This window comes from Bubalus kerabau, chromosome 3 (genome assembly GCF_029407905.1).
Source record: "Bubalus kerabau isolate K-KA32 ecotype Philippines breed swamp buffalo chromosome 3, PCC_UOA_SB_1v2, whole genome shotgun sequence".
Taxonomy (NCBI): domain Eukaryota; kingdom Metazoa; phylum Chordata; class Mammalia; order Artiodactyla; family Bovidae; genus Bubalus; species Bubalus kerabau.
This window is the reverse complement of record NC_073626.1, coordinates 169,958,937-169,977,680: the sequence shown is the minus strand read 5'-3', so window position 1 is coordinate 169,977,680 and position 18,744 is coordinate 169,958,937. Positions and strand designations below refer to the sequence as shown.

General features: G+C 43.5%; 2 protein-coding genes across 2 annotated transcripts; one reads left to right on the top strand and one right to left on the bottom strand.

The window, feature by feature from the left end:
* The first annotated feature begins 1,178 nt into the window (after positions 1 to 1,178).
* LOC129647334 (small cysteine and glycine repeat-containing protein 9-like) lies at positions 1,179 to 1,484 on the top strand. The gene has a single exon (XM_055574470.1). It carries the CDS (start codon positions 1,179 to 1,181, stop codon positions 1,482 to 1,484), a length of 306 nt encoding a protein of 101 aa, XP_055430445.1.
* A 16,274-nt stretch (positions 1,485 to 17,758) lies between these two features.
* LOC129647333 (small cysteine and glycine repeat-containing protein 7) lies at positions 17,759 to 18,058 on the bottom strand. Its single transcript, XM_055574469.1, has one exon. It carries the CDS (start codon positions 18,056 to 18,058, stop codon positions 17,759 to 17,761), a length of 300 nt encoding a protein of 99 aa, XP_055430444.1.
* Positions 18,059 to 18,744: the final 686 nt, after the last annotated feature.

Here is an 18,744-nt window from a genome sequence, read left to right as displayed (position 1 = left end):
GCTATTGATTGTGAAAACTGATAAAACATCTTTTACTATTGTGATGATGTTTAAAAAAAAAAAAGCACAGCTATGCTTTCTCTGGCTCCCTGAGGTCCTTATTTTATAAAAATTGACTGTTCACTAAAGATTACCCTGCCCCTGCCAAAAAAAGAAAACTTGTGTGATGTCAGATGCAAAAACTATAATTTTGTGTAGCCCACACCTAACATCTGCTAGGAGGAAGTTCCTCCTTGTCATTTGTCTGTTAAATAATTGGGTAAACAAAAATAAGAAAGATTTCATCCAGTGGCTGGCCTTTTCCCATGCCTCTCTGGGTTTGAGACCTGGGGCCAGCCCATCGGTTCAGTCCGAAAATGGCCCAGGGGAATGTTTATATGAAGTGACTGGTGTCCATCCAGCTGGCTCTGCAGGTATAGTTTCCTTCTTTCACCCCAAGTGGCTTGCAGGTATAAACTGTAGGCCCCCTTGCTTGACTGTCTTGAGAACTGAGGCCTGCCCAGCTAGTCCAGGAACTCCAAAGAGCTCACTGCCAGTCTTTCTTGGGACTTACACTGCAGCTTCTGCATCAGAGATGCCTGGGCTTGGGCAGGTCCGTGCTTCTCCCAGGACGTTGGTATCCCTGGATTGACAACTGGCATCTCTTTGTTAAGTTTACCTTTTGAAAGCTAGAGAAGGAAATCTTAACATGCCCTCCTCCTTTGATTTACTTCTCACCATTGAGCAGTCTCTCCCAGCTCCCCATTTCTGTTGCCCAGCGTCATGGAAAAACTCTGGGGCACTCGTGGGAGCTCTTCAAGTCTTCACTCATGTGATCTCTAGGATGGTCATTTCTGACACACAGGCAACATTCTGAAGCCCCTGAGGCTGCTTTTTCCCTGCACCTTGGCCATCACTTTTCCGTTTCTGAACTAAAGATCTGATACACAACTACTTCATTCCCAACAGAAAACTCAAAGTTATGAGGCTGCTATTCTAAAAATAGCAAGTTATCGTGGCACGGGTACTCAAGAAGGAAGTAAACAAAAAGTCTTGTGAGACTCTTCCAGGGAAACTGGGCCAAAAAACAGGAAAAGGTGTCAGTATATAAGGGTCTCCCTCAGCAGAAGGCGACTTCCAACCTCCCACATCTCCTGAGTCTCCCTCCTCGCCTCTTCTGAGTCCTCTCTACTAACACCATGGGCTGCTGTGGTTGTGGAAGTTATGGTGGCTGCGGCGGTGGCTGCGGTGGTGGCTGCGGTGGTGGCTGCGGTGGTGGCTGTGGCAGCTGCACCAGCTGCAGATGCTACCGGGTGGGCTGCTGCACCAGCTGCTGCCCCTGCTGCTATGGCTGCTGTGGGGGCTGCTGCAGCGTCCCCGTGGTCTGCTGCCACCGCCGCACCTGCAGCTGCAACTCGTGTGGCTGCGGTGGTGGGAAGGGCTGCTGCCAGCAGAAGAGCTGTTGTCAGCAGAAATGCGGCTGCCAGAAGCAATGCTGCCACTAGGTGAGCTGGTCTGCAGGTGCTGCTGGGCATCTGCTTGCTCCCACAGCTCAGGCAGTGGGAGCACTGCCTCCATCCATCTGTCTGCTCTGCACTGTCTCTCTGCCACTTGAGCTTCCTAGGAATTTTCTCTTTGGTTGTGTATATCATACTTTGAGGCTTCAGTGATTCTTCATTTCTTGAGAGTGATGGCAGGACATCTTATACAATGACATCCAGTGGGAAAAGATGGAGCTGCTGTTCATCAGTAGCGGTAGCGCTTGGCAGGTGCTGACGGTATGGTGGTTGTAGAGACCAACTTCTCTCAATTCAATCTTGTCTGCTTCTCCCACATCTGTTACCCTGCTGTGTAGGATTTAGACTCTGTGTTGGGACTGTTTTAGTATCTTCTCTTTTTGCTTTGAGCAGTTCAAGTCTTCATACCTTTAAAGTGTTTAAACCCACGGGAATAATTAAATTCAAAGCTGTGAGCACCTCTAAGCATCTGATAGCAGCCCATAGCCCTGATCTCAGACTAGTAGGATTGAGATCCTCAATATTTTGACCTGTAGCAGGTGTTCATTGTTTCTGTCCACCAAGTTTTGCCTTTGCCATCTCTAAGCACATCGGATTCCTGATTTTGCAATGCTTGCTTTATATTTCTAGTTATTACACTGCCATCTTCTAAATGTCAAATAAAATAAACTAAATCATCCTCAAAATATTGACTCATGAGATCTTCTTACTTGGTGGTAACCTCTGAGGAAAGATGGAGGGGTAATGTTGAATAATGAGGAAAGAGATCTCCCTTGGTCACTTGAATTGATTGTGAGCACAAACTACTTTGATGGAAGACCTACATTAATAAACATTAAAATTTTAAGTGATTTGTCTGTTTCTCATCTATTTTGTGACCTGATTATTTTTTCAAGGATATCTTAAATGAACTGAAAATAAGAGCCAAGAACACACAAAGCTGGACAAAGTTTATCTTGGCTGTCAGAATTTCTGCCATTGTGATCCATGCATATTTCCTTCTCGGGCAAAACAATTTCATGAAAGTATGGATTTCACATGCAATTTAAATTTGATTTGTTAAGAGTGTCTTTTTGACAAGTAGATTTCCTCAATTAAATTCAAAATCCTTGTTTAGTCACAGAAGATTAATTTCCACAGATTTTTTAGCAAACTCTGTATCTAATTACAATCTAAATATCCTTTATAACAAAACACAATACTGCTTCTCAGTTTAGAACTATATTTTCACATTTACTGTGAGCAAATCAGGTTTTATGAAGCTTTTAGGTGATCTCTGCCATCTCTTTTGAAAAAATTAATTTTCCACAGAAGATCACACTCATCCAACAACCATCACGGCCATCAGCACCATCCCGACCACAGTCACCAGCTTCACCACCATCAATTTGCATTAAAAAAAAGAATGAATTGAAAGAGTAGCACTGAAACATATACATTATCATATGCAAAACAGACAACCAGTGGGAATTCACTATATATCTCAGGAAGATCAAACACAGTGCTCTGTGACAACCTAGAGGGGTGGGATGAGGAGGGAGGTGGGAGGGAAGAGGTTCAAAAGGGAAGAGACGTATGTATACCTATGGCTGATCCATATTGGTGTATGGCAGAAACTAACACAATATTGTAAAGCAATTATCTTCTAAATAAAATTTTTTTTAATTAAAATTGGAAGAGTGAATAGAGAAACTTAAGAAACTCACCTTTCAATGGTCTTTTAAACAGTGTCTTCAAGGTCCCCATAAGCTACTTTTGAAAACGAGTAACAGATTGGAATGCACACGAAAAATCAGTCACTCCTCTACAATATCTGTAAGAATGCTGATAATACTATTTCTTGGGACAGCACTTAAGCAGTATGAACTTTCATTTTTTTAAGTACATGTCTTTTAATTCAGAAACTTCATGTCTTGGACAAAGGCATACTCTTTACAAGGCTATTCACATTACCAAATCAAACTTGAGTCTGCTACCCACACATAAAGCCAATCTATTGACCCCAGGTGGTGGTCAGGGAAAGTACAGCATTTACTATAAGACACCTCGCAAGGAGAATGGGTGGCTCATGCTCAGAAACCCCAAACTCACCAAAGGATTTCAGCAAAGCCTTTTAAAAAGCCAAGTAAGGGAGAAGGTCACAGGGTCTATGATCAGCTCATGCATAGTGCTCTGACTGGTTGAGGGTGAAGGAAGAGGGTGGTGTCACAGGGGTTAATATATCAACCCTTAGGCACCAGGAGGTCTGCAGGACATGTGCTCGTGATCATCAAGTAGTTAATTTCTTCCATTTGGTGGAAGTTTCTAAAAAAAACTTTGAAAATATGCATCAGATATTACTATCTAAGTATTCAGAGAAGAGTGATAGCAGAGGATATAGGGGAGGTGTCTGCCCTAGGAGGGTCCCACTTGGTTGAACTCATGGCGTTGAACTTAAAGACTTTGTTGTTCAGTCACTCAGTTGTGTGCAATTCTTTGGGACCCTGTGGACTGCAGCACAGCAGGCTTCCCTTTTCTTTACCATCTCCCAGAGTTTATTAAAAGTCATGTCCATTGAGTGGGTGATGCTATCCAACCATCTCATCTGTCACCCCCATCTCCTCCTGCCCCCATACTTTCCCAGCATCAGGGTCTTTTCCAATGAGTCAGCTCTTTGCATCAAGTGGCAAAAGTATTGGAGTTTCAGCATCAGTCCTTCCAGTGAATACTCAGGGTTGATTTTCTTTAGGATTGATTGGCTTGATCTCCTTGCTGTCCAAGGGGCTCTCAAGACCTTTCTCCAGCATCACACATAAAGACTAGAAAAACACTATCTTCCCCTGTGTGTATGTGTGTGTATGTGTTAGTTGTTCAGTTGTGTCCAACTCTTTTGACCCCACAGACTGCAGCCTTCCAGGCTCCTCTGTCCATCCATGGAATTCTCCAGACAAGAATACTGGAGTGGGTAGCAATGATACCACCCTTATGACAGAAAATGTAGAGGAACTGAGGAGCCTCTTGATGAAAGTGAAAAAGGAGAGTGAAAAAGCTGGCTTAAAACTCAACATTCAAAAAACTAAGATCATGGCATCTGGTCCCATCATTTCATGGCAGATAGATGGGGAAACAATGGAAACGGTGGCAGACTTTATTTCCTTGGGCTCCAAAATCACTGTAGATACTGACTACAGCCATGAAATTAAAAGATACTTGCTCATTGGAAGAAAAGCTATGACCAACCTAGACAGCATATTAAAAAGCAGAGACATTACTTTGCCAACAAAAATCTGTCTAGTCAAGGCTATGGTTTTTCCAGTAGTCATGTATGGATGTGAGAGTTTGACTATAAAGAAAGCTGCTGCTGCTGCTGCTACTGCTAAGTTGCTTCAGTCGTGTCCAACTCTGTGTGACCCCATAGATGGCAGCCCACTAGGCTCCTTGTCCCAAAGAAAACTGAGCACTGACTAATCGATGCTTCTGAGCTGTGGCGTTGGAGAAGACTCTTGAGAGTCCCTTGGACAGCAAATCAAACCAATCAATCCTAAAGGAAATCAGTCCTGAATATTCATTGGAAGGACTGATGCTGAAGCTGAAGCTCCAATACTTTGGCCACCTGATGTGAAGAACTGACCTACTGGAAAAGACCCTGATGCTGGGAAAGATTGAAGGTGGGAGGAGAAGGGGATGACAGAGGATGAGATGGGTGGATGGCATCACCAACTTGATGGACATGAGGTTGAGCATGCTCCAGGAGTTGGTGATGGACAGGGAAGCCTGGTGTGCTGCAGCACGTGGGGTCGCAAAATGTCGGACATGACTGAGCTGAACTGAACTGAGCCATTCCCTTCCTCAGGGGATCTTCCTAACCCAGGAATAGAACTCATGCCTCCTGCATTGCAGGCAGATTCTTTACCATCTGAGCCACCAAGAAAGCCCTGAAATCACATTCAATTTCTCTTTATACAACAGAATCCTGCCCAGTTGTCAAAAAAAGGAAATAGATCTCCATGAACTGAGAAGGAATGATTTCAGATCTATTAAATGTTCATAAAGCAAGCTACAATGTACAAGATCAATTATGTAAACTTAAATTTATCTAAAAAATTATAATATACAGTCAAGAGAAATGTGTTAACAATGAGGTATACATGAAGTGTTGTCCGAGTATCTGTGGGGGAACAAAAGGGACTTGGGAGGTTTTGGGTTTCCCAGGTGATGCTAGCGGTAAAGAACCTGCCGGCCAGTGCAGGAGATGTAAAGCGATGTGGGTTCCATCCTTGGGTTGGGAACATACCCTTGAGGAGGGCACGGCAATCAATTCCAGTATTCTTGCCTGGAGATTCCTTTGGACAAAGGAGCCTGGCAGACTACAGTCCATACCATGGCAAAGAGCTGGACATGACTCAAAATACTTAGCACCCATGCAGGGAGGTTTCAGGAAGAGGACCTGATATGATGGCTCCCTGCAGGCTTTCAATGGTAGACCTATGATGGCATTGCCACTGTTGGAGCATCCTGTGACATCGCAGCTGAGCAGTATTAGTGCCCTGGGGAGCACTGAGCCAGGGGGAGCAATGCTCTGAGTTCTTCCTCTTTGCTGGCCTCTCTGGATGTCCAACCACAACTTCCTCGGTACTGGGGCTAAGGGATTCCACAGAAAACAGAGGCAAAGAAAGCCTGATAGTGGCTCCCTTCCTGCTGTGTTGGATGCAAGTGTCTGCTTCTCAGTTGACCAAAGACTTCGATGTCTCCAGATCTCTAGTGGGCGAAATAATTTGGGGGGGAGTCCATGGATTCTTATGTACAAAATCAGCTCAATCTATAGATGTCATTGGCCTTTCCTGGTGGCTCAGTGGAAAAGAATTCGCCTGCCAATGCAGGAGACATGGGTTCAATCCCTGGTCAGGAAGATCCTCTGGAAAAGGAAATGGCAACCCACTCCAGTATTCTTGCCTGGGAAATCCCATGCACAGGAAAGCCTAGTAGATTGCAGTCCATGGGGTTGCAAAGGGTCGGACATGACTTAGAGACTAAACAACAATAACAATAGGTGTCATTAAACGATTCACACTTAGCTTATTTCCTGCATGTTTTTAAATTCCAATAGGTGCTATCCAAAAGATCTTCTGTAGTCACAGAAATAGACCTACAACAATCTCTCAGATTCCTAAGGAGACACACCCAGATAAGAGAGGCTTGTCTCCAAACACATTCAGGACAGAAGTGAGGACTGTATGGTTAAATTATCATTATGCATTTAGAAATCTGCAACAGTATCACTGTTGAAGCTGGATAGTTGGGAGTTCATGACATGCTTAAAGTTTCTTTACAATAAACAGTTTAAAAATACAAAGATCAACAAATAGTGTACAATTAGAAAAAGATGCTCAACCTCACTAATAATCAAGAAAAGTATTGATCTTTTCATCTGCTATAGTAACAAAACATTGCTTTAATACTATCTGGTGTTGGTTGCAGAGTATAAAGCAAGCATCATACAAAGTGGGTGAGAATAACTGATGTACATTCTATAGAGGGTTATTCAGTTAACTTTCATCACTATGCAAAACATAGATAATCTTTGATATAGTAATACCATCCCTAGGAATTTGTTCAAAGGAAATAATCAGAAGAAAGAAAAGATGTAATATATAGTTAACATTTATGGAGTGCTTATTTTGCGCTGGGGATTGACTCTTTTAATCTGCATAATAACCATATGGATCAGATATTAATATTATTATTATCATTTCTATTGGTTCAGACACTAAAGAATAGACCTGCAATGCAGAAGACCTGGGTTCGATCCCTGGGTTGGGAAGATCCTCTGGAAAAGGGAACAACTGCCCACTCCAGTATTCTGACCTGGAGAAATCTGTGGACAGAGGAGCCTGGCAGGCTACAGTCCATGGGGTTGCAAAGAGCTGGACACAGCTGAGCAACATTCATTTTCATTTTAGGAATAGGAGACTAGAAAGGTGAAGTTATTGCACAAACGAGTGAGCATTAAAGCTGAGAATTGAACCCTGGGAATCTGACCCCATGTGGGGAGTGTTGTGTTTGGACATTCATGACAACATTAAAAGTTCACTTATATGGAGACTTCCTTGGTTGTCCAGTGGCTAAGGCTTCAAGCCCTTAATTCAGGGAGCCCAAGTTCCATTCCTGTTCAAGGAACTAGATCCCACATGCCTTAACTATGAGTTCGCATGCCACTGCTAAGACCCAGCGCAGACAAATAAATTAGATAAATAAGTTTTTTAAAGTTCACTCATAGGCATTTGGCCAAATAAACTGTGCTATCTACAACTATTACAATAGTTCCTAGATGAGCATCAAGCACCTTTGACTCTCAGACTCATCCTGTCTGTACTTGCATGCGTACAAAGCTGAAGTTCCCTATAAAATAGCCCACAGCATATTCCAAACAAGGACAAACTGTAGCAACATGCTTTAGCCACCCAAATGTTCAGGCCTCTAATTAGAGCAGGGTCACATTTCCATCAACCTCCACAGCCATGGTTGTGTCATGTGGGGTAATGGCTGGATCCGCTCCATTTTGTGTTGGAATTGCATCCCTCTGGTAGTCACTGCCAGGCTGCCCTACACCTCTGCACATTCCCACCTCCACTTGTTAAGAGATCCCTAGGGTGCCAGGTCACCTACTCAGCTGTCCCTCCTCATGGCACCCACCCACATTCCTCCACTTTCAACCTCCTCACCACAGACCCTCTTTGCTGCTTCTGACCAACTCTTGTGGATCCTTGCTCGGCTGGGCTGAGGGTGCCCTTCTGGCATTCACCGCTTTTACACCATCCATACCCACCTCCCCTCCTCTGTCCCAGAGGTGAACCAGGGTCTTCTTTTAATTCCCCACAACCTTTCAGACTCCAGATGACAACCAAGCTAGTCTCTACTTAAGGTACAAGGACAACAGAAAGGGATTTAAAATCATACCGATTCAGCCATGCTCTTTACCCCTGGATGCCTCTGTGACCCCCTCCATTCCACTACTGGTGTCTGGAGGGAGCACCAGCCAGCTCCCCTCCTCCCACAGAAATGCCCTCAGGCACCTTTGCTCCCCTTGGAATTCAGGCACAAACCACAATTAGACTCCAATGAAAGGAAAATTGGCCCACCCTGAGTGGGGCCTCACCCTGATCTTATTCTTAAATCTACCCCAGGTCTAAGCAGGGACTATGGGAAAACCTGCTCCCTTCAGGTAAATCCCACTTTATTTTCACCCACACAGATGTGGTCTTGCCTCCAAACCCAGAGTTCACAGCAGGACAATTACTTCAGAACTCAATAAACCAACATCTGTACCACCTGATACCTGGAGTATTTCAAGTGTCATATGTATGGGATGGGCTTCCTGGGTAACTCAGCTGGTAAAGAATCTGCGTGCAATACAGGAGATCAGATCAGTTGCTCAGTCGTATCCGACTCTTTGCTAGCCCATGAATCGCAGCACGCCAGGCCTCCCTGTCCATCACCAACTCCTGGAGTTCACTGAGACTCACGTCCATCGAGTCAGTGATGCCATCCAGCCATCTCATCCTCTGTCGTCCCCTCCTCCTCTTGCCCCCAATCCCTCCCAGCATCTGAGTCTTTTCCAATGAGTCAACACTTCGCATGAGGTGGCCAAAGTACTAGAGTTTCAGCCTTAGCATCATTTCTTCCAAAGAAATCCCAGGGCTGATCTCCTTCAGAATGGACTGGTTGGATCTCCTTGCAGTCCAAGGGACTCTCAAGAGTCTTCTTCAACACCACAGTTCAAAAGCATCAATTCTTCGGCGCTCAGCCTTCTTCACAGTCCAACTCTCACATCCATACATGACCACAGGAAAAACCATAGCCTTGACTAGACGAACCTTTGTTGGCAAAGTAATGTCTCTGCTTTTCAATATGCTATCTAGGTTGGTCATAACTTTCCTTCCAAGGAGTAAGCGTCTTTTAATTTCATGGCTGCAGTCACCATCTGCAGTGATTTTGGAGCCCCCAAAAATAAAGTCTGACACTGTTTCCACTGTTTCCCTATCTATTTCCCATGAAGTGATGGGACCGGATGCCATGATCTTCATTTTCTGAATGTTGAGCTTTAAGCCAACTTTTTCACTCTCCACTTTCACTTTCATCAAGAGGCTTTTGAATTCCTCTTCACTTTCTGCCATAAGGGTGGTGTCATCTGCATATCTGAGGTTATTGCTATTTCTCCCAGCAATCTTGATTCCAGCTTGTGTTTCTTCCAGTCCTGCATTTCTCATGATGTACTCTGCATATAAATTAAATAAACAGGGTGACAATATACAGCCTTGACGTACTCCTTTTCCTATTTGGAACCAGTCTGTTGTTCCATGTCCAGTTCTAACTGTTGCTTCCTGAGCTTCCAACAACACAAGAGAAGACTCTATACATGGACATCACCAGATGGTCAACACCGAAATCAGATTGATTATATTCTTTGCAGCCAAAGATGGAGAAGCTCTATACAGGCAGCAAAAACAAGACCAGGAGCTGACTGTGGCTCAGACCATGAACTCCTTATTGTCAAATTCAGACTTAAACTGAAGAAAGTAGGGAAAACCACTAGACCATTCAGGTATGACCTAAATCAAATCCCTTATGATTATACAGTGGAAGTGAGAAATAGATTTAAGGGCCTAGATATGATAGATAGAGTGCCTGATGAACTATGGAATGAGGTTCGTGACATTGTACAGGAGACAGGGATCAAGACCATCCCCATGGAAAAGAAATGCAAAAAAGCAAAATGGCTGTCTGGGGAGGCCTTACAAATAGCTGTGAAAAGAAGAGAAGCAAAAAGCAAAGGAGAAAAGGAAAGATATAAACATCTGAATGCAGAGTTCCAAAGAATAGCAAGAAGAGATAAGAAAGCCTTCTTTGGGATCAATGCAAAGAAATAGAGTAAAACAACAGAATGGGAAAGACTAGAGATCTCTTCAAGAAAATCAAAGATACCAAAGGAACATTTCATGCAAAGATGGGCTCGATAAAGGACAGAAATGGTATGGACCTAACAGAAGCAGAAGATATTAAGAAGAGATGGCAAGAATACACAGAAGAACTGTACAAAAAAGATCTTCATGACCCAGATAATCACAATGGTGTGATCACTCACCTAGAGCCAGATATCCTGGAATGTGAAGTCAAGTGGGCCTTAGAAAGCATCACTACGAACAAAGCTAGTGGAGGTGATAGAATTCCAGTTGAGCTATTCCAAATCCTGAAAGATGATGCTGTGAAAGTGCTGCACTCAATCTGCCAGCAAACTTGGAAAACTCAGCAGTGGCCACAGGACTGGAAAAGGTCAGTTTTCATTCCAATCCCAAAGAAAGGCAATGCCAAAGAATGCTCAAACTACTGCACAATTGCACTCATCTCACACACTAGTAAAGTAATGTTCAAAATTCTCCAAGCCGGGCTTCAGCAATATGTGAACCATGAACTTCCTGATGTTCAAGCTGGTTTTAGAAAAGGCAGAGGAACCAGAGATGAAATTGCCAATATCCGCTGGATCATGGAAAAAGCAAAAGAGTTCCAGAAAAACATCTATTTCTGCTTTATTGACTATGCCAAAGCCTTTGACTGTGTGGATCGCAATACAGGAGACCCCAGTTCAATTCCTGGCTCAGGAAATTCCCCTGGAGAAGGGATAGGCTACCCACTCCAGTATTCCTGGACTTGTCTGGAGGTTCATATGGTAAAGAATCCACCTGCAATGTAGGAGACCTGGGTCCATATAGTCAAGGCTATAGTCTTCCCAGTGGTCATGTATGGTTGTGAGAGCTGGATCGTAAAGAAAGCAGAATTCCAGATAATGGATGGCTTCATACTGTGGTGCTGGAGAAGACTCTTGAAAGTCCCTTGGGCAGCAAGGAGATCAAATCAGTCAATCTTAAGGGAAATCAACCCTGAATATTCACTGGAAGGACTGATGCTGAACTCCAGTATTTTGGTCATCTGATACACACAGACAACTCATTGGAAAAGTCCCTAATGCTGGGAAAGATTGAAGGCAGAAGGAGAAGAGGGTGTCAGAGGATAAGATGGCTGGACAGCATCACCGATGCAATGAACATGAACTTGGGCAAACACCGGGAGATGGTGAGGGACAGGGAGGCCTGGCATGCTACAGTCCATGGGGTCGCGAAGAATCAGACCCAACTGAGCGACTGAACAACAACAGTGTATGGGACATAAATATTATGTCTCTGTTAAAAAGTGCCCAACTCTGTCTTCTTTATGTTCATGGTCCTTCCCTTCCTCTCTGAGGGTAAAACTGACCTGGTACATCTTTCCTTTGAAATGACTGCTCCAAACCATTTGCAAATATGGGCTTGAACAAGAGTGTGAACTCATACACACTCCCCACACCAAGAAAAGAAATAGGGTGGCCCACACAGTTCTTTATACACACAGCTAAAATGCCTGTCAAACAGCTGTTCCCTGAATGAACCTCGCTATCTGCCTCTGCAAGATCAGGATAAATGCTTATCTAGTGGTGGACCCTGGTAGCTCAGCTGGTAAAGAATCAGCCTGCCATGCGGGAGACCTGGGTTCAATCCCTGAGTTGGGAAGATCCCCTAGAGAAGGGAAAGGCTACCCACTCCAGTATTCTGGCCTGGAGAATTCCACGGACAGAGGAGCCTGGCAGGCTACAGTCCATGGGGTCGCAAAGAGTCAGACATGACTGAGCAACTTTCACTTTCAGTGGTGGACCCAAATCAAAGGAGCAATAACTTGAAGGTAGCTTGAAGTCGCCATGTTGAAGCCAGACACGGCTTTCAATTTTCCTATGAAACCTTTGCTGCTCTCTCCAAAGTATTACCAAGGGGCATAATTATAGGATGGAAGACAGTTGATAACTTAAGCTTTTCATGTTTGAAACTGAACTCTTGATCTTCCTCAAAAAGATGCATTTGTCACAAACATCTCTTCCTGGTTACCCTCAGTTAACAGCAATCTCATCCTTTTGCACCAGCCTATAAGACCTGTGGTCATGTATGGATGTGAGAGTTGGACTGTGAAGAAGGCTGAGCGCTGAAGAATTGATGCTTTTGAACTGTGGTGTTGGAGAAGACTCTTGAGAGTCCCTTGGACTGCAAGGAGATCCAACCAGTCCATTCTGAAGGAGATCGGCCCTGGGATTTCTTTGGAGGGAATGATGCTAAAACTGAAACTCCAGTACTTTGGCCACCTCATTCGAAGAGCTGACTCATTGGAAAAGTCTCTGATACTGGGAGGGATTGGGGGCAGGAGGAGAAGGGGACAACAGAGGATGAGATGGTTGGATGGCATCACTGACTCGATGGACGTGAGTCTGAGTGAACTCTGGGAGTTGGTTATGGACAGGGAGGCCTGGCATGCTGTGATTCATGGGCTAGCAAAGAGTTGGACATGACTGAGCGACTGAACTGAACTGAACTGAAAAGACACTGATGCCACCCAGACTCCTGTTTCCCTCACACACATGATCTGGGTTTATCAGCAAGTCCAACAGACATTACCAGAGCCCAAAGCCTTCATATTCCACTCACCACCTCCATCCAGCAAGAACTTCCTCAAGATGGCGCAGTTTCTATTCCAGCCCCTCCAAAGTCAATTCTCAACGTGCTGTTGAGTCATGCTTTTACAATGAAAGGCAGGTGATTTCTTTTCTAAAATCATGCTCTTCCCAGGTTGCCAGCTCCAGTCACGGTCAAAGCTGAAGTTTACAATTATCTATAATGACACCCATGAAACGCAGTCCCCATCACCTTGCTGAACTCCCTATGCTCAGCACCCTCATTGACCTGCCCTCTCAATGCCCCCTCCCCACCGTTCACAATGCTCTTGTCCAATTAACTGGCCAGTTCATCCCTCCATCACTTTCTTTCTTTCTTCAAATGGCACTTTCTCTTTGAGTCCTATTTGGACTGCCCAATACAAAATTGAAATCCCACCCATCCTCTCTGCTATTCAAACCTCTTGTGCTCTGCTCTATTTCTTTTCTTTTGCATCACATTTTAATTTGCTTTGTTCTTTTTAAAAGACTTCAGAGGCCCAGAAAATGATGGACTATAATCTCTTTGGTTCATAATACACCCTAAACAGTTTTTCTTATTTTGCCAAGCATTTTAATAATTTATCAAGCTGGGATCTTAACAAGATAGCCTAACTATAAGGCTCCTCACCACCCCAACCCACCCCCTGTAACCCCACACCCAGGCAAGTCCCTACCCTAATGCCTGTGCACATAATTCCTTTGATTTTCTTTGGTCATGGATTGCTCACAACTATATGCATTTTTTCTATGAATATGCTTCAATTTATTTGTTCATATCCTCTCTGGATAATGGGAAGTTCCATTGTTTCCAGGTTTTGCTATTTTTGACAATGCTGCTATGAACATTCTTGTATATATCTCCTGGAGACATATGCAAGAACTTACACACATTTATGAGTGGAATGCCTAAGTCTTATGGAAATAAATGAAGATCAATCAAAGAAAATGGGTAAAGGTTATTTATTCAGAGTTACTATGGCAAAGGGGCCACCTACCCTCACTGTGTTACGACAGAGACTCAAAGGCAAACAGAGGAATGGGAAAGTTTTATGGTGGAAAAAGGGGAGGATCCATGTGGACCCAGATTGGAGGCTGTTGTTGTAAAGAAGCTGTTGTACAGTGGCTAACAAGAAGTAGGGTGTCTTATGTGATGGGTTAGACATACTTGACTTTCTCTGACTCATCCTAAGTTAGAAGAAGGGGAAAAAATTAGGGAAGTTGTGAGCTATTAATCAAATTGCTATAGACATTATCATTTGACTTCCTGCACCCTTTGCTAGAGATACTCGGCTGCCTGGGCTGGTCATTTAGATAACCATGCCATTGGCATGCATGCAACACAGCAAGATCAGCCCAAGACTAATACTGAGTTGTCCACTAGATCTGAAGTTTCACATATATAATAAATATTTCTGTATAATTTATCTTCCTGAACTTTTTAATTATAAAGTAATTAATTTAATTATAATTATATTACTTCAATTATAAAGTAAATTGTACATATCTCTAAGTTAATTATTTGTTTCATCCTTTGCAACATTTAATAAACGCTCATTCTTTGTAGAAAAATGTGTTAATATTTTCTAATGCTCTGTGATACTTCTTCAAAATTTGCATTGTGTTGTTCCTACATAAGCTCTCTGGAAATATCTATAAGCAATGGGACACATGAAAGCCCTCAAAGATCCATCAGGAATTCAGTACCTGCAAAGACAGTGTCTGGACAGAGCTTTTAGACAGTATGACCTTTATACTTGTAGATGTCAATGTGTGTATCCATATTTAAGGTGTATTTACTATTACAACTCCATTATCTATTATATTACAGTTATAAAAATCACCATGGTATGTAAGTTTCTAATTGAAGGAACGTTCTGAAGACAATGAAGTATATACAGCATCAGTTGTGTAAAAAGAAAAAAAAATCCTGAGGGCAAGAATTTTTATCTCTTTTGTTCATTGGAGTATTCTCAGTGATAGAACAGTGCCTAGTGCATTGCAGGCACTCAATATATATATGTAAAATGAAGGGATATGATGTATCTATAAAATATTATGTTACAGGTGCATATGTTTGATCTTGCCATTACCCTCACAAGTAAAGACTGCATCACTCAGATCTATGTCCCCTCCATTAATGCAGGCTGGCTTCCAGCTTTGGCTTATTTTTATATAATCCACTGCAACATGTACAATGTTTGGCAAAGTTAGTCATCACCAGGTATATGCTGAAGCAAATTCACTTATTTATATTATTAACCTTTGATGCACTTATTAATGTGAAGGCTGGCAAATAGTAACAAGTAATAACCCCCCAGTAAGCAGGATCACTTCTCATTGTCTAGGGACATCTGAACACAGACTGGGCCGGGTGGGAAGGGCCTGTTTTTCCCTGAGCCTTGTTAAATCCTCCCACAGCCTCTTCCTAGAAGCACCCCTGTTGTTGTTATTGTTGCTGTTGTTTAATTGCTAAGTTGTGCCCAACTCTTTGTGACCCCCATGGACTGTAGCCTGCCAGGCTCTTCTGTCCATGGGATTTCCCAGGCAAGAATACCAGAGTGGGTTGCCATTTCCTTCTCCCAGGGATCTTCCTGACCCAGGGATCAAACCCACGTCTCCTGCATTGGCAGATGGGTTCTTTACCGCTGAGTCACCAGGGAAGCGCATGTCATTGTTTTTGCGTGTGTGCTGTAACCTTGCACCCAGAACCAGTGTCTTCTGAAGTTCTTTTCAATGCAACACTTCTAAAGTATCCACCTACTATGAGCATTGCCCAGGGGAGTGGGAAAGACACAGAGGGCAGGACCTCTGTGGTCCCAGCAAAGTCCAGAAGGAATAAGTCACCTTCTCAGCAACTGCCTGACCACTGATGCAGTGACCTGCCCCTTTCTTCATCTCTTGCTTTGACCAGGGAACAGATTTAGGTAGAAAATCCTAAGGGCACTGCATTCCGAGGGTGGGTTTATCAACATCGTACACTCTAAGTGGTTTCACCTTCAAGGCACTGTGAGAGATGTGATTGAAAGTACCTTGTTGTAACCTCTTCATTTTTATGTTCCTACAACATTCACTTATGATAGAATATAATCAAAGTGGGTAGTGTTTCAGTAACTCACTGCTGCTGCTGCTGCTAAGTCGCTTTAGCAGTGTCCGACTCTGTGTGACCCCATAGATGGCAGCCCACCAGGCTCCTCCGTCCATGGGATTTTCCAGGCAAGAGTACTGGAGTGGGGTGCCATTGCCTTCTCTTACTAATAGATTTATTCACTCATGACCAGACCAGTATTTTATAATCATAATCTTCTGAAAGAAAGTTGACTAGTACTGGTAATGAAATTTTAAAATCTCACTAAATTGTAGTCAGATGTTAAACAAATAAGACCTACACAAATAAACTAAAATAACCAAGACCTAAACAAATGCACATTGCTTTAGGCTTTGAATTTCATCTGGCGGTAGACACAGATCAAAATCTGTTAGAAGGTTATCTAGGGGTAGAGAGAAAGTGATGTCATATGAGTTCATTGATATGGTGTTCCTAGAATCCTTTTTCTCACTTACGTAAGAGGAGAGTTGAAGCCACAAATTTTTTTAAACTTATTATTGGAATATAATTGCTTTACAATGTTGTGATGGTTTCTGCTGTACAGTGAAGTGACTCAGCTCTATGTATACATATATCCTCTCTCTGTTGAGCCTCTCTCCCAGCTCCCCATCCCACCCCATCCCCATCCCACCCCTCTAGGTGGTCACAGAGCACCAAATTGAGCTCTCTGTGCTAACAGCAGCTTCTCACCAGCTCCCTATTTTACACATGGTCGTGTATGTATGTCAGGGTTACTCTCTCAACTCGTCCCACTCTCTCCTTCCCCCACTGTGTTCACATATCCGTTCTCTACATCGGCGTCTCTGTTTTTGCCCTGCAAATAGGTTTACCAAAACCATTTTTCCAGATTCCATATATATGTGCTAATATACGATATTTTTCTCTTTCTAACTTACCTCCCTCTGTATAACAGGCTCTAGGTTCATCCACCTCATTACAATGGATTCAGATTCACTCCTTTTTATGGCTGAGTAACATTCCACTGTATATATGAACCACAACCACCAAATTTTTACCATCATGTGAAAACCTATTAGGGACAGATTATTCATTAATTACTTTAAATCCATCTCAGAAAACATCAGGGGGTCTTACTCACTTCAGTGGTTTTAGTTGCATCTTTGCATGAGACACATTCAAACAATGAAAAAAGAGGAGATATTGACACATTTTTGAATGCCAGTTTTATGGTTTATTAGGAAAAGAACTGTCTACAGTTTACAGAATCAGAAAATAGTAGCAGAGACAGAGAATGCAGAAACCACAGAGAGAAGGAGAAAGAGATAAAACAAACATTTCAACAGTAAAATTTCAAGAAAGCATAGCATTAAAAATCATCACTCCATTTTGTGGGGCTCATACTTGGGTGATGGATGGAGAAAGACTGTGTTGGTGTTTTTCATTTGGAGGCAGAATCTCAGTGACCACATGATATGAATTAAATTCATATTTAATTATTACTGAGGATATGAATTAAATTCCTCAGCCTGAGAATTCGTCTCAAGTCACCTATATGACATTCAAATCAGGGAGGACTGGCAGAAACAAAGAAAATCTTACCAACGAGACAGTTACCAGCAGCACCTTCCCAGAGGCCAGACTGGCAGCCTAGTGGCAGCATTGCTTCTGGCAGCAGCACTTCTGCTGGCAGCAGCCCTTCCCACAGCCACAGCCACACGAGTTGCAGCTGCAGGTGCGGCGGTGGCAGCAGACCACGGGGACGCTGCAGCAGCCCCCACAGCAGCCATAGCAGCAGGGGCAGCAGCTGGTGCAGCAGCCCACGCGGTAGCATCTGCAGCTGGTGCAGCTGCCACAGCCACCGCCGCAGCCACCACCGCAGCCACCACTGCAGCCACCGCCGCAGCCGCCACCACAGCCACCGCAACTTCCACAACCACAGCAGCCCATGGTGTCAGTAGAGAGGACTCAGGAGAGGTGAGGAGGGAGACTCAGGAGATGAGGGAGGTCGAATGTCAGCTTCTGCTGGAGGGGACCCTTATATACCAGCTCTGGGAACGGGAGAGGAAGACACATGACCACTTCCCTGTTGCTATTTGGCTCTGTAGTCATGGAAGAACGTCATAATATATTAATTAGTACCCTTTTTAGGAATGTCGGCAAGATTTACTAGATGATGTTTATTTTTCTAAGTCAAACACCCTAAACATTCCAGTGAGGGCCCCTGGGAGCTCTGGAAAAGGGGGTGCTATGATCGGTCATGGGCACACAAAGAAGTCTCACCTAACACAACATGTTGTGCTTGAAATGACATCTGAACAGCAAATAAACACTATCAGAAGGCTATTTCTGTGTACGGCCCAGAAGTCCTCTTTCCAAAGACTGGAGAAATGAAAGCGGTCTCAGCCTCAAAAGTCATTGCCAAGTGCAATAGCAGCCCCAGTCCCCTCACCAGAGCCTCTTTACTGGGGACTGGAAGGTCCTCACACATGGTTTAAGGATGGCCACTGTGTTCCATTATGTAATAGGTTGCACGTTGTGGGCTGGCTTATGAATAAACTTTTTCAATGACTTACTTTTTTCTGTAAAAATTCCTATTGCGATTAAAATAAGAAAGCTTGGACTTTCCTGGTAGT